The sequence below is a fragment of the Saccostrea cucullata genome, unplaced genomic scaffold, assembly GCF_032062105.1.
Source record: "Saccostrea cucullata isolate Sc308-1 unplaced genomic scaffold, CSIRO_AGI_Scuc_v1 ctg10919, whole genome shotgun sequence".
NCBI lineage: Eukaryota > Metazoa > Mollusca > Bivalvia > Ostreida > Ostreidae > Saccostrea > Saccostrea cuccullata.
The window spans coordinates 1,030-17,977 of record NW_026923380.1 but is presented as its reverse complement, the minus strand read 5'-3'; the positions used below and the strand labels follow the sequence as shown (position 1 = coordinate 17,977).

General features: G+C 33.3%; 1 protein-coding gene across 1 annotated transcript; it reads left to right on the top strand.

The window, feature by feature from the left end:
• Positions 1-2,545: 2,545 nt before the first annotated feature.
• Positions 2,546-3,757, top strand: LOC134263884 (reticulocyte-binding protein homolog 2a-like). Its single transcript, XM_062746244.1, has one exon. The coding sequence runs from the start codon at positions 2,546-2,548 to the stop codon at positions 3,755-3,757; it is 1,212 nt and encodes a 403-aa protein (XP_062602228.1).
• The last annotated feature ends 13,191 nt before the right edge of the window (positions 3,758-16,948 follow it).

Below are 16,948 nucleotides of genomic sequence, written 5' to 3'. Positions count from 1 at the left end.
AGCGATTTATAAAATTGTAATATTGATAGTTTTTACATCAGTCGGCGGGAAAACGCATCGTCTTTATGACATCATAGTTAAATTTGACGTAAAATTCGTTAGGTTTGAGATAATTTGCCCGTAAACGCAAGAAGATACATGGTAGACTGCGGAAAAAAACAGGGGATAAATTCAAAGTCGATTCAGGTAAGGGTGTTTATGGATATGTGTTATATATTTTTAAAATATTGGAAATTTGATTTACACAAATATATATCCAAAAAAGATGCTTACAAGAGTTCATGGAAATTTTTTTTGTTGATTTTTAAATTCTATATAAACATTTTAGCATTTATTTGAAAATCATACCATATAAAGCCTTTATGTCAGGCCATGTTTTTTTTTTTACATTTTGATTCCATATTACCCATATTGTTTGATTTTTTTAGTCCGTCGTTAACTTTTCTTTTAAAATATACAATTTAATTCTGAAAGGAGTGTATCAAGTATCTGTTAACACATTATTTTACGAATTTCAATGCATAAAAATAGCTAATGAGGATTTCTGCATTGTTTTACTTGTCCGTCACAGGAAAAATTTGATGGCATCATGGCGTCTGATAATATGAACAAGCCCTATTTAGTCCAAGTATACAAGACTTATTTATATTTGGATTCTTATTGTTGTACTTATGGTCTACAATCTCCTGCTCTGCATTTTGTTTATTGGTTCAAAAACGTGCTTTGCCTCAAAATATGTTACGAAAATCCAACTAAATCTCTGTCTACTCAAATGTCCTCGACAGTGTTTTAACGTTTTCTCTGCAATTTTAAATGATATGGTATTGAACTCATACTCTTTGAGAGCAATTATCTCAAACACTTGAGAAGTTTTCAAAAAAATCTTTTTTGTCTGAGAAAATATAACTGTATTAGACTTTCCTGATTCTTTGCTTTGCGATTACATTGATATTCAATGAATTAATGAAGAATTTTAATTGGTGTACTAATTTGTCTCATTTACGGGATTTTGACGTGATCTGCACTTATGACGTCTCGCTTCGAAAAAATGCAGATGTTAACGGTTTGGATTCATCTTAATTTAGACACGTCAACATATTAATTGTTAAACCCAGAAATTTGTATTTAAAAAATGGGGGGGGGGGTGCACGAAATAAAAGGAAGTAGAGGGAATTAATTCACATTCCGACTGCTTAGACAGATTTTACAGTCCCCATCCCATTTACATTCCCCTTTCCTTTTTTTCTTTTTTGAGTGTGTAGACTTACTATTTTATCAGCGCATACTCATTTTTATGAAAGTATATTTCTTCCTTTCTCAAGTGTAGAGCTTTTTTTTGTTAAATATTGGTGGTGGTTTTTTCCAGGGGGGGGGGGGGGGTGTCAAGAGCACTTCCTCTGGATTCGTCCTTAGAATGACGCAAATGTTATAGCATAATTATAAACAGATAACGATATGGGACAAACCTTTAAAATTTTAAAACTAAGAAAAATACATGGTTTGCGTAAGTTTTAGATTGCCAATTGCCGTCATATCGAATTCAACTACCGAAAATTAAATTTTTGCTATCTAAATAAAATACGATTTTGTACATATTAGATCAAAAGTGTATGTTTCTGCTGAATAGTAGAAAATGAAAAGGGTCATTGTATAAAGTTGTCATAGACAATGTGAAGGGAGCGAATCAAAAATTTTCATGTATTGCATTCAAAAGAGGTAATCAATTCAAAAATTCAAATATAGAACGCAGCCCAATTTTTCCTGTCGACAAAACTAAGGCCTATACTAATTCATCTCCTGTGTTTTAAGAAAAAGAGGAAAGGGTCCTATCAATGTTGAATTGCTAGCCGCAACGCTTCCGTCCTGTTTGATTCACTACCATATATACAGAGATACACAATTGGTTTTTAAAAGTTTAGGGAGGGGGATAAAAAGCTGACAAGTCAAACAATATTAGGATAGAAAAATTCGGCGAGAACAATAAATCTTGTCGAAGTAAAGTACATTATTATCACTCAAAAACACTAGTATAGGGAGGATAATCTCTCTCTCTCTCTCTCTCTCGTATTGTCTTTTGCTTTAAAATATTTCGCAGTGAATTCTACTTAGACCCTCTTACAATCCACACCAGATGTGCCTACGACTGTCTGGATTCGATAGGACGGATTATTATACATGTACATTGAAATTGAAAATGACACCCTTTCTTGATTTTTAAAGAATAAATAAATATATAGTAAAAATAACCTTTCTTTCTAAATTTGTAAATTGCATATTCCTGAACTGAAAGAGAAACCCTAGACAAAATTGATCCAAAAGTACCCCCCCCTTTCAGGAGATAATCTTAAATGATTTTGTTTTACATGTACCTAGAAAGAGGACACCCTCACCCCACCCCGGGCATTATATTGTCTATGAAACATTCATTAATAAATTCAAACTTCATTCCTTATTAGATGGCATATGTATAAATATATTGTTTGATATCTATTTTTATCATTTTTACCTATAAATGTAAAATTTCTATTATGTAATTTTTACAGGTATGTCACATTTAACGATCAAAGAAAAGAGAGAAGAAATACGCAGAGAACAAAAGAGAAAATGGAAACAAAAACAAAAATTATTGAGACCAGCAAAAGAGTTGTCTCAATCTACAGCGGCTGTAAAGAAGAGGCAGCAAAGAGAGAGACTTGCTCGGAAAAAAGAGGAAGAAAGTGAAAAAAGACAACAAGCTGCAGAAAGAAAGCGGAAAAGTAGGACAGCCCTTAAGAGTAAACAGATTCAAGAAAAATCAAAGAAGGAAGAAAGACGCAGGAAAAACACAGAGAAACAAAGACGATGGCGAGAAAAGAAAAAAATACTCACACAACACAATCTCCCGCTCACACAAGAGGAACAACAAATATTTCAAAATAAAATGAGTAAATCCCGAGCAATAAGAAGGTTAAAGGAAGCACTTCCCAGAACACCTGTAAAAAGAATTGCAACAGTAAAGGCCTACTTGTCCTCAAAGAAATCACCCACGGTCAAGGAACTACAGCGTAGAAAGGTTGTACCATCACCGGAAGAACGCAAAGAATTGGAAATGAATGAATCTGTTATACAGGATGTGAAATCGTTCTTGAATTCGGTGAAATTTAAGCGGAGCGATAAGTCGCGGGAAGCCGTGGACATTTTAGCTGCATCTGTATCAAGACCATTAGTTCAAAAATCAAGGGCCAAAGTTGACCTTGCGAGAAAACTCGGAATGCCTGTTAGAAGGATCTCAAAGGGTGTTCGAATCCGACAACGAGTTCTGCATTCAGAAGAATCATCCTTTGAGTTTACAAAAAGGAAAACAAGGTCAGATAAACTAACTGAAGAAGTACAGAAAACAGTTTATGATTTTTGGTGTCTACCCGAAAATTCGCGACACACTGGAAATAAAACTGATGTCAAGCGTGTCCGAATAGCTCCAAAAACTTACTGTAGCCACGCTATTCAAATTCTAGAAAAAACACAAAGTGAACTGTTCATGTCCTTTAATCAACATTACCCTGAAATTAAGATTTCACAGAGAACATTTGAAAAATGTAAGCCATATTTTGTCCGATCTGCAAGGAAAAAGGATAGAACAACATGCTGCTGCAGGTACCATCTAGAGAGCAAGTTTTTGTTCAATGCTTTCAAAGCACGTAGAAATCAATTGGCAAACGATGGGTTGCTGGACGAAAACACATGTAAGGTTTACAGAACAATTTCAGAATTATATTAAGACACGATGTGTCATACGGAGGGTGAAGATTTACATTTGAAGGACTGTGTAGAAAGAAGCTGTGAAAAATGCGGTGTTCATTTGCTGAAATTTTGTAACGCTGAATTAGATATGTCTGACGACTCGCCAGATGTTAATTGGAAAAAATTTGAGTATATTGACATTAAAACAAAAAATGGTACCAAGAAGAAATTGACATTGGTGGACAAAGTTATAAAGTCCGGTGAGATGATCAAGTATTTTAAGAAGGTTTTGGATTTTTTTCCAGGTCATCATGTCAGGGCCAAATGGCAAACTGATCGACTGAAAAATCTTGCCGAAAACTTGCCGGAAAACGAATGTTTAACTGTTCTTGATTTTTCGGAAAATTACAGATGTACTGAGAGGGTTGAAATACAGTCAAACTATTTTCAACGAACTGAGGATTCCATTCACATTTCCCTGATTTATAGACATGCTATTTTAGAAGTTGACGGCGTATCAAGCACCCCCGATGACCCGTGCATTATTTGTGAACATTTTTTTCTTATTTCTCCTGACGAAAAGCACGACCATCATTTTGTAAAGTGTGTTCAGAGGTTCATATCTGAATATTTGCAGTCCATCAACTACCCTCTGTCTACAATGCACGAGTTCTGCGACGGGTGTCAAAGCCAATATAAAAGCAGGAACTGTTTGGGAAATCTCGTTCATTCCGTTGACGAGCTTGGATACCAGAAAATAATACGAAATTATTTTGAAAGTAGCCATGGTAAAGGACCACAGGATGCAGCTGGAGGTTTGCTTAAGAACCAAGCTGATATGGCCGTTATCCGCGGGAAAGCTCAGATAAGATCTGCGCTAGATCTATTTAATTTTGCAGAGGCTTATCTCAGGACACCTCGATCTCATGCTTGCAAAAGAAGAATATTTCGATATGTTGACGAAATCCAGAGGTTTGAGGAGAACTTTCAGCCAATTAAAGGAATTCGAGCCGTACATCGAGCAGAAACATCTAAAGATGGGAAAATCATATTGCGTAACATGTCATGTTACTGTGACAGTTGTCTAGAAAGGGAGAAGTGTAAAAATTTACCTCAAGTTGGACTTTCCAAAGAAATAAAAATGAAATTGAATAGCGAGTCCACAGATCAGGATTCTGACATTTCGGAGGAGGAATATCCCAAAGAAGAAGCACTCTCGGATCTTATCACTGAGGGAACAGTGTTTGCTGTACTGTGCACAGGGGATGATGACAACGACTTTTACCTTTTACAAGCCACATCGAAGAGTAAAACTTTACGGAAAGCCAAATCAGACAAGTGGGGTGGATCGTTTGTTGCTGGGTCAACAGTCATCAGCGGAAAATATTTTGCTAAAAAGGAAAACTCGATCTTGGACTATAAGCTGATAAATCGCCCGGTAGCCATGGTTCCAAGTGCATCTGTATTGTACATCTGCCAAAATGTATCTATACAAAGCGAAATTCTTCACCTTACGGAGGAGGAGAATGAAAATATCCTGGAATGCGTAAATTTAAGCGTGTTAACACACTAAATTGATATCCAAGCATAATATATGGATATCCCATGGCGTATAGATATTTTTAGAATTGATTTTATATCTGCAATTTTAAAAACTTTAAAGAGAGTAAATTAATATGGTAAAGAATACTTTTTGTGTGTGCATGTATTTGACATGAACGATTTTCACGCTACGTTATAAACATTTCTACTCATTAAACTTCCAGTTTCTTTTTATTTTTTAAACCTTGAACAAAGAAATGAATATAAAAGAGCTCTAAACTGAAAAAATAAAATGGATTTTTACTGTTTGCTCTTATATATAGACATGTTGATACTTCTTTTCCAACAAGAATTCATCGAGAAAGAAATAGTATTAAGATTTTCTAAGATGATGAAGTATTAGAGAACAGTAATCACTGATCTTTACTTACATGCAAATAATGTAATTAGTTTTTTTTAAAATAATGCTTTCATTTTTTTTTTTATCAAATTGTGTCATTTACTGAAGATTTCCATTTATTCCAACATGCAGAAAAGGTGTGGTCACTTTAAAATATAAAAAACCCATGGACTATAAAACTATTTAGTATGCATTTATACCTTCATGCTTGTTTTTACAAAGTCGCTTACTGATATGAGTAATTTTACGTTCCGTTTACGTGACGTTAAACGTCATTTATAACGTTACCAAATGTGACACCAACACCGTGCGTAACGTGTATAGTCTGTATGTCCTGTAATAATATTGTTTCCAGACCTTTCTGAAAGACTTTCATGATTTTAAATAGAAAAAGGGTGGCTAAAGGTAAAGGGGGGGGGGTAAAATAACAATATATATCTTATCATACTTTACGACGAAAATTATAGCTCACAAGCGACCGATACGCTTGTAAACCAGAAGTCTCTGTCGAGACTGAAGCTCTACTGGTTTGTAAATATAGCAAAGGAAGAGAAAAGTACTTAAAAGCAGTTGGGAATTGAAACTTTTCAACAGCAATACATAGAATAATGATCCTTGATTACGTCTCTTTATGTTCTTAGTGTAGTCTACTTGCATGCCACATTATATTATAATCAGACTAAAACTGTATTTGGAGTAGCATTTTGAAAGAATTTCACAGAAATTTCTATTTTTAGTAACCACGGCAACACCGTTCATTGAAATCAAAAACGGATACACAGAATAATGTATCATAGTGTAGTCTACTTGTGTGCCAAGTTATTATTGAAATCAGACCAAAACTGTAGGAGGAGTAGCATTTTGAAAGAATTTCACAGAAATTTCTATTTTTAGTAACCACGGCAACACCGTTCAACGAAATCAAAAACCGATATACAGAATTATGTATCTTAGTGTAGTCTACTTGTGTGCCAAGTTATATTGAAATCAGACCAAAACTGTAGGAGGAGTATCATTTTGAAAGAATTTCACAGAAATTTCTATTTTTAGTAACCATGGCAACACCGTTCATTGAAATCAAAAACGGATACACAGAATAATGTATCTTAGTGTAGTCTACATGTGTGCCAAGTTATATTGAAATCAGACCAAAACTGTAGGAGGAGTAGCATTTTGAAAGAATTTCACAGAAATTTCTATTTTTAGTAACCACGGCAACACCGTTCATCGAAATCAAAAACGGATATACAGAATAATGTATCTTAGTGTAGTCTACATGTGTGCCAAGTTATATTGAAATCAGACCAAAACTGTAGGAGGAGTAGCATTTTGAAAGAATTTCACAGAAATTTCTATTTTTAGTAAACACGGCAACACTGTTCAATGAAACCAAAAACCGATACACAGAATTATGTATCTTAGTGTAGTCTACTTGTGTGCCAAGTTATATTGAAATCAGACCAAAACTGTAGGAGGAGTATCATTTTGAATGAATTTCACAGAAATTTCTATTTTTAGTAACCACGGCAACACCGTTCATCGAAATCAAAAACGGATACACAGAATTATATCTTAGTGTAGTCTACTTGTGTGCCAAGTTATACTGAAATCAGACTTAAACTGTAGGAGGAGTAGCATTTTGAAAAATTGTTTACAGACAGACAGACGGACAGACGACGGACGCATTATTATCGCATAAGCTCTTCTGGTCTCTGACCAGTAGAGCTAAAAAACCAATATACAGAATTATGTACCTTATTGTAGTCTACTTGTGTGCCAAGTTATATTGAAATCACACCAAAACTGTAGGAGGTGTAGCATTTTAAAAGAATTTCACAGAAATTTCTATTTTTAGTAACCACAGCAACACCATTCATCGAAATCAAAAACCGATATACAGAATTATGTACTTTAGTGTCACTAGTCTACTTGTGTGCCAAGTTATATTGAAATCAGACCAAAACTGTAGGAGGAGTAGCATTTTGAAAGAATTACACCGAAATTTCTTTTTTTAGAACCACGTCAACATCGTTCATTGAAATCAAAAACCGATATACAGATTTATGAAGCTTAGTGTAGTCTACTTGTGCGCCAAGTAATATCGAAATCACACCAAAACTGTAAGAGACGTAGCATTTTGAAAGAATTTTACAGAAATTTCTATTTTTAGTAACCACGGCAACACCGTTCATCGAAATCAAAAACTGATATACAGAATTATGTATCTTAGTGTAGTCTACTTGTGTGCCAAGTTATATTGAAATCAGACCAAAACTGTAGGAGGAGTAGCATTTTGAAAGAATTTTACAGAAATTTTTATTTTTAGTAACCATGGCAACACCGTTCATCGAAATCAAAAACCGATATACAGATTTATGAAGCTTAGTGTAGTCTACTTGTGTGCCAAGTAATATCGAAATCACACCAAAACTGTAGGAGGAGTAGCATTTTGAAAGAATTTTACAGAAATTTCTATTTTTAGTAACCACGGCAACACCGTTCATCGAAATCAAAAACCGATATACAGAATTATGTATCTTAGTGTAGTCTACTTGTATGCCAAGTTATATTGAAAACAGACCAAAACTGTAGGAGGAGTAGCATTTTGAAAGAATTTTACAGAAATTTCTATTTTTAGTAACCACGGCAACATCGTTCATCGAAATCAAAAACCGATACACAGAATTATGTATCTTAGTGTAGTCTACTTTTGTGCCAAGTTATATTGAAATCAGACCAAAACTGTAGGAGGAGTAGCATTTTGAAAGAATTTCACAGAAATTTCTATTTTTAGTAACCACGGCAACACCGTTCATCGGAATCAAAAACCGATACACAGAATTATGTATCTTAGTGTAGTCTACTTGTGTGCCAAGTTATATTGAAATCAGACCAAAACTGTAGGAGGAGTAGCATTTTGAAAAATTGTTTACAGACGGACAGAGAGACAGACGGACGGACGACGGACGCATTACTATCGCATAAGCTCTTCTGGTCTCTGACCAGTAGAGCTAAAAATAGGTGTAATATCATCTGCACTGACAAACCTTTGTGTACCTTATATGGCTATTGTTATAAATGCGCAAGAGGATCTTACCACGAGCAACTGACCAATCGTTGAATGAATAGTAACGTTTACGCCAAATACATGTTTACATTCTACTTCGAACACGTGTTTCAGGTCAATCTATGATCATGTGAATGAAGTGAAAAATGAAAAAAAATGTTCTTATGAACAAAATACAAAGGTTAGAAACTACAAAAGATTTGTTGTTAACGAGAAAAAAATATGTTTAATATAAAAGTGTAGTGTTTGTTTAGTGTAGAACACCAGCGCTTCAAGGGTAAGGAAAACGAGCAGCATCTCTTAAGCATTTAAATGGACAAAACTTTGTTTACATAACTATACTCGTGATCACGTGTTTTGGCCAGGGAATCCACCTGACAATTGTATTCACCGATAGTACAACAATTGAACAAAGGAATTACTACAGACGCAAATCGCTTTGCAATATCTGACTTTGAGAAACCTGGACTTCCACCGTTCATTTAACAAATGAATTGTTTGTCATTGTGAGCATGAAAATGATATAGAATTTTTAAAAAATGCTTTTCATTTACAATGAAGCGCATTGAAGTGGTAAAATTTTCCATTTGAATGAAAAGTTCTGAGTCATGTTTTGAACGTCAATAATAACATAACGACACGCCCATTTCTTTAGAAAAGAGAAAGAAATATTCGTCGTAATGTTTAAGGACACCCCCGTTTCTGCGACAAGCAACATGAGTTTCACCGAAATGAAGATTTTTAAATAAGAAAGAGCTATATAAATTAGAGTCCCCGCTTCTGTTAAACACGCATTTAAACGAATTATGATTTTATCATGTTTATTGGAGTTAGCATAACACATGTATCAGTCGAACACGTGCCCCTGCTCTTTATGTATACCGTCAAATTGATTGGCTATTATATTTATGTAATACCTGTTTTACAGGTATTTTATTGAATCATCTGAACGATTTTTCCTTTCTAAAGAAATGGGCGTGTCTGAAGATAGCTCAAAACGTTCCATCCGAACGGAAAATTTTACCACTTCATTGCGCTTCATTGTACCATAAGATTTTCCTTTTTTTTCAACCGTAAAATTCCTGTAGTATTCGTAGTAACCCATAATGCAATACTCATTCAGCTGATTGGTCAGTTAAATTCATGCTGGTGCCTCATTTGCTAATCCGACGCCAAAAAATATAGTCCAGGTTCCCATGTAAAAATATTTGTCCAAAAGGAAATTTTAAAGACGTACAACACACTGGGGGAGATAACTCTTGCGGTTTCAATTGAACGTTTGACGTGACGTCAAATTTAACGTCAAAAATAAAGCGTCAAAACGACGAGTAAAACGATCCCGATGTATATCAAGCATGAAAGAAAATTGGGATATGGGGCTTGGCTGTGATTGTGCGTACCATACTCAATAAGTATTTTTTAATTAACTCGATTAAACTCAAGACATAAAATACCATCCCTTAATGTTTATTTCATTTCATTTCATATACAATAAATTGTATTTTTGATCAAAGCGCAGCATTTTTTTTATTCTGAAAATTTTATTTTACATTGCCGAAATTCTCATTATATTATTATACAATTGGCTATATAACATTCCGATTAATGGTCTTCATTATACAATTTATGCATTTACAATATAAATATTATTTTTTTTATCTAATTAAATAAAACAACAATAAATAAACAAAAAACTTTTTTACAATGTAAAATCGATGTTGTTCTCAGACTCCTACTGATCAACGAGGAACAACTCTGAAAATGTAGGAGATGTTTATTTTCCTCCCTTTATTCACGGTTTTCCACAGAATCAGATACATTTACAGCAAGACCTGATAAATCCGAGAATTGAATACTATAGACCTCATATACACAATGTAAGTATAGAATTGAAAAGAATTGTTCACTTGTACTGAAATTATCTGCATTTATGAATATCCTATTGCAGCGTCAACAGTGTCGGTTCGCATTTCCTCGAATCAAAACAAAACGTAGCCTAGACCTATAAGATCTTTAAAAATATTAATGTGCGATTTGATATTAATTGAAATAGATTAAGAGTTTAATGTTTGATATTTTGAAGTTAATGTGGACGAATACGGAATTTTCATTTTAACTTTAGAAGCGACGACATTGAAAGAATGCGTACAATATCATGAGGGGTGTACATCTATGCAAATGTCGATGTATCCCCACAGCCACATACTGTCTCGTTTGAAATAATGACATAAAAGAAACTACAATTATTCCATTCAAATCACAGGAGAGTTGAACATACACCATTTTTTAATAAATAAAATTAAAGAAATAAAATTAAAAATCAACATATTCAAGTTCAACAAAACTTGAATTCGTATCCAGGTTTCATGTGATATGGAATGCATAACGCATACATATATGGACTAAATACTAAAATCCTTCAGTAATATTTTCCTGATACATATAAAAAGAGTAGTCAATTTTATTCTGCATTCATGAATTTAAAAACTAATGCATACCTCCGGGATTCAAATGACGAAATACCAGTATATTTGCAATGTAAACGACGTTTCGTCAAACGCTAATGGTCGGCGACGCGACAAAGGAAGGGGGGGGGTGATAGGGGTATTTAAAAATTGCTCAAAAATCTACATTTAAATACGCTTTACATATGAGAACTTTTAAATTTGTAAGTTACTATATTTTTGAAGCAAAAGCTATATTCCAATTCAATTTTTTTAATGTGTATTTGTAGATTCATATAACAAAGTGATCGACCCCCGTCTGAAAGTCGCGCGGGAACGTGATTTATTGAGAAGGGGGGAGGGGGTAATTTTCCGCTATTAAATCAAAACTGGTCGTACAAAAATTATACAAAAAATTATGAAGATTATTTTTACTACCGGCTACCTAAAGAAAGTTGTTTTTTTTACCAAATTAAACGGCAGGTTTTTTCACCAAAAAATTTTGAATTTGAAAAATATACAATTTTCTAGGCTTAGATAATTCATAGTTTGTCAGTTTAAGGTCTTTAAAAATTGTTTTGATGATATGTATATCAAAAAGATGACTACGTGTTTGTGTTAAATGGCTAAAGGAATAAATCAATGAAATTTGACATTTATATCTAACCTGGCTTTTTTGAAAATCAAGGTTTAAGTAGTTCATTGATTAAAAATTTTCTCTCCTTGTAAACAACTAAAGGGGGGTAACTTTTGAAAGTTCCTGTCCAAAATCCACTCGAACGATTTTGGCCAAAATGTGCACACATGCAGTAGATATAGTCATGTACTAAATATACAAAAATAACGAAAATTAAACAACAGAAATTTTTTGGGGTAGGTGTGTTGGTTAAAGGTTTTTCAAATGAAAGTCAAACTTTAAGATCAAGAGGTAAGAATAATAGTATCCAAAGAATGGTCTTTTAGCACCAACCATTCAAAAATGGCAAAGGTTAAAGTTTTTCAAAATATTTCAATCTGTATGGTGAATTTTAATCAGCCCAAATTATTGTGGCCAGTGAATTTATCACAAGAAATACACAAGTGAAATATGAAGAAAGCCTTAGCACTTCAAAAGTGATTGTCAAGGTTAATGTTTTTCAAAAGTAAGTCAAACTCCAAGACCAAGATGAAAAGGTCAGAATTATTTAAACCTTAAAAAATCATTTGTAGTAAGGAATACATCTGTGGTACTAGCAGAACACGAACTGTTTTAAAGTTTTAAAGCCAAGGTTTAAGTTTTTCAAATGATGGTCAGAATCCGAGGTGAAAGTGAAAAATATTTCCACCAAAAAAATCTAATACATGTAATACTGAATACACGTGTGTAGTATGAAAGCCCTATTACTAACTTTTTAAAAGTTATTGGCAAAGTTAAAGTTTGATAACATTTTTGGAAAAAAATTGGAATTGGTCAAACTGCAAAGTCAAGGTCAAGAAGTCAAATATGTTGGGACCAAAAGAAAGGTCTTGTCACAAGGAATATACCTGTGAAATTCGAACGCTACATCTTTAATAAAATCAAAGGTATTTGACAAAGTCAATTTTTGTAAATAGACTGACAACCAGGGCCAAAATTGTATCCCTCGAATCCTCGATTACGGGGTCATAAAAAATGGAATCAAATCTTGAACTTGTCCACATTCCTCTTACTTCGAATTTCAGATGATAAATTTGAAATCAAGGAATAAAAAACCCATAAATTTAATGTTCAAAAGGGGATTTGATTTTTTTGTTTAATAATCTTTCCCTACCACTTGGATAAAAGTCCTTTATTCAGCATAAGTACAGGGCATATAAGAACGCGTGGTAATAACTGACTTTCTATAAAATGTAAGAAGACGTCTGGAAAGAAGGCCCCAAGACCATAAACCAACAATAAACTTTAGTCAAAATTTCAAATCCATATAACTTCTTAGATAATTTTGATAACGAAACAAAATTTTATTCATATGTTTAAATTGGAATATTATACAAACCTGCAATTTTTTGAGAAGCTGTGTATCACACGCTATTCAAATCAAAATTTAAAAAAATTGTACATCTGCTGGACACTCTGTTAATAGTTTTATAGTAAATCAGTTATCAATTAAAAAAACTTTTCTATTGTTATGAAAACGTTATTTGGGAAAAAAATATGGGAAAAAAGAGATAAAAGCGTTTTTAATATTAGGCCCAAATTTGATGTACTTCATGAAAATGAAATTCCAAAACCTTTTTTGCACATTTACGGAACTTTATAAATAATATTCTAAAAGAAATCTTGGATACTACAGAATATATTGAAGGAATATTTTTTTTCTAAAAAGAAAAAGAATATTTTTTTTCTAAAAAGAAAAAAAATTAATTTTTTATCTGCAATATTGCTCCCTGGGATGAAAAATGAGGATACATGCTGCACATCTACGGGAACCACAATCTAGGTAAAAATTTTATGGCAAACTGTGAAGTGCAGTTCTGTGAACTGTGTCTCTGTAGGAAAATTCCGAGTTTAGACCTCTCCAAATGGTCATCTTCATTTTCCATTACGGGGCTATAAAGATTGAAATTAAACCTTGAACTTGTCTACATTCCTCTAAATTAGAATTTCAGATGATAAATTTTAAATCAGAGAATTAAAAAATAAATGATGTGAATGTTTAGTCATAAAAGTGTATCGTATTTTTAGAGTTAAAAAGGTGTTTATTAGCAAGATTTATTTCAGATCGTGTTTTTTTTTTCTTTACTACAAGTACAAAAGTAATGAACGGACACCCATAATGACATAGAATATGTAGAAAAGTTATTATAATTAGCCACATAACCCGTATTATTAGTTACATAGTCTTTTAGTGACAGGGTATGGGATGATACCTGGTAAGTAAATTTCATACCTGGCGAGGCGGAGCCGAGTCAGGTATGAAATTTACTAACCAGGTATCATCCCATACCCTGTCACTAAATGACTTTATTATATGATTGAATAATTTCCTTCTCTCTGATTGGCTGAGATCCAACTATGTTAGAAAAATACTATGTTGTATTGACCTGCACGTGACGTTCCAGGTCAATACAAGGAATTATTGCAGGTCAATATAAGGAATTATTGACCTGTTCAATTTTTTTTTCTATTTCAATGTGTTTTTATTGAAATTTCTTGTTAAACCTTTCAATTAAAATCAGGCCCGATAAGAGAGGCCAAGAACTGTACTTTTTAAGGTTTATCGAATTGAAAACATGCATATCTGAAAAAACTGCAGCCATTGTGATAATTAGAAAATTTGTTACAAGAAGATCATACTCCAAAGACATAAGGTCAATTATTATATGATTGAATAATTTCCATCTCTCTGATTGGCTGAGATCCAACTATGTTAGAAAAATAATACGTTGTATTGACCTGCACGTGACGTTCCAGGTGAATACAAGGATTTTTTTCCACTACATTGATCTAAAAATAGATCGGGAAATTCCAAATTGATACAAATTGTTTTGGAAAGCTATTTAAGGGGACGAAGGATGTATGGTCACGTGACTCAGTTGATTTACGTCATAATCTCTGATCAAATATGTATAAAACGAGATTGAAACCACAGTACTTGTATAATTTTTTTTGACTGTTTGTTTGCGTTCACCATCTAGTATAAAAATATCTGAAAACATTAAAAATTTCTTGCAAATATTATGAAATTACGGAATAGATTAATCCACTCTGTCGTTTCCCTACACTGCGCGTCCAGCGCGTCGTTGACGTCATAGTGGATCTCTTAGTACAGTAAGATCATACACGGTAAAAACGGGTAGTATAAAATCATAAAAACGGGCCATAATATGTACATGGTGGGGTATTTTGTGAATTTCAGAACGCAACAAATATTTTTACATGGTTGTTGACGGAAAAGTTTTGTGGGTATGTCTTATTTCGCTTATTTCAGAAATGTGTGACGTCATAGTTGGGTTTTCCCGTACTCGAGAAATGTAAAAATGACACGTTTTTCTCATGATCATGACTCGTTTAACTTTGCCCCGTGCAATATTGAGCTCAGCTTCACCAATCGATATTTTTACAGTTAATCAATATAATGACGACCTTGAACTTCGACGTAAATTTTCAAATATTGAATGATAGGATTTTTTGCAAATTATTTTTTTATGGTTTAAGTTTTCCTAAAAAGTTCGTAAATTTCCGTCTCCTAATGTGGTGTTACAAAAGAATCTTGCTTTTTCGAATTTTTAACCCTATTCATACTCTAAAATATTTTAAAAGACACATTTCCGCTGGCATATTTTTTATCTATGCTGAAAAATTTCAATTATCGACCGAGTAATGGACCCAGAAACACGGAGAATAAAAACTCCGCTCAGACATTGTGGGGTATGGTATTTGTCACTCAGTATCTCAGAAATAAGTCTAGAAACCTATTGATATGTCTGCTTTATAGTATGTGGGACATACTAAATAAGATATATACAAAATATGAAAAAAAATAAATGACAGGTATTTTTTCAGTTAAAGGTCCTTCATCCCCTTAAACGACTATGACTTTTTTTTCATATGAACAAAACATAATCAAATAATATATTTTCGGGTGAGTGTGGTAAGAGGGGATGCAGGAAACCCCCTCCAACACTTTTACTGAACAACAATTTTTACTTTTTGGCAGTCAGTTTTCCTTGATAACTCCTTCCTTTCAAAATTTATCCTATAAAATAGACTGACATTATATTTTTTTTCATAGCAACTAAAATTGATAAAAAAAACCTTCAAATTGATACGACTAGTAAGGTTTATTTACATTCTAATTCTGCTTCTCTCTTGTATTTGGCTAGGACTTAATTAAATGCATACAAGTAATGAGCTGTATCATTTTATCAGTGAATCATATAATAAAACAATTATTGCTGTTTTTTCGGTCAATACAATGATTTAGCCATCTTCAAAGTACAATATTCACCTCGCCCTTCGGGCTCGGTGAATATTGTACTCCTCAGATGGCTAAATCATTGTATTGACCTCATAAAACAGCAATAATTGTATAATGTAACGAATTTACCCCACCGATGAAACATTTACGTTTTCTCTGTAGTTTATAAATGGCTTTCTCTGCTAAATGCTTCATCGCGCTTATACTGTGCCTATTATGACGTCACGTTTGTGTTAGTGACGTAATACATCGACCGGGTATAGATTTACTGACTGGGTATGGATTTACAACTGACCGGGTATAAGTAATCCACCGCCTTCACGTGACAGACTTCAACCAATCGTAAGCCAGGATTTCACGGAAAAATCGACAGAGGTGGGGTAAAGGTATTTCTTGTGATATACTGCTTCAAATATCTTTTTGATTATTTTGGAAAATAGCTTACAATATGTTTAATGCAAGTAAAGAACTATATGCGGTATATTGCATATATTTGCCCCCACAAAAGTCAAATTTTGAAAACTTCCTGAAATGTGCTGAATTCAATAAATTGTATGAGAAATATAAATTAACAGAAAATATTATAGTGTCAAAGCAGTGTATTCACAATTTTTGTTTTTATGACGTCACAAACTAGTCCGATTTTATATCCCTTTTCAGAAAGAGGACAAAATGGACAAAATTTCAACAATTTTAGCTTTAAAATTTATAGAGCGCAAGTTTGTTCAGGAACAATATTGACATATTTCATTGATATTATCATTCTACACATTATATCAAAACATTGATCCTGAACACACATGCGCTCGGTGACTTTTACTCAAAATATCGACGA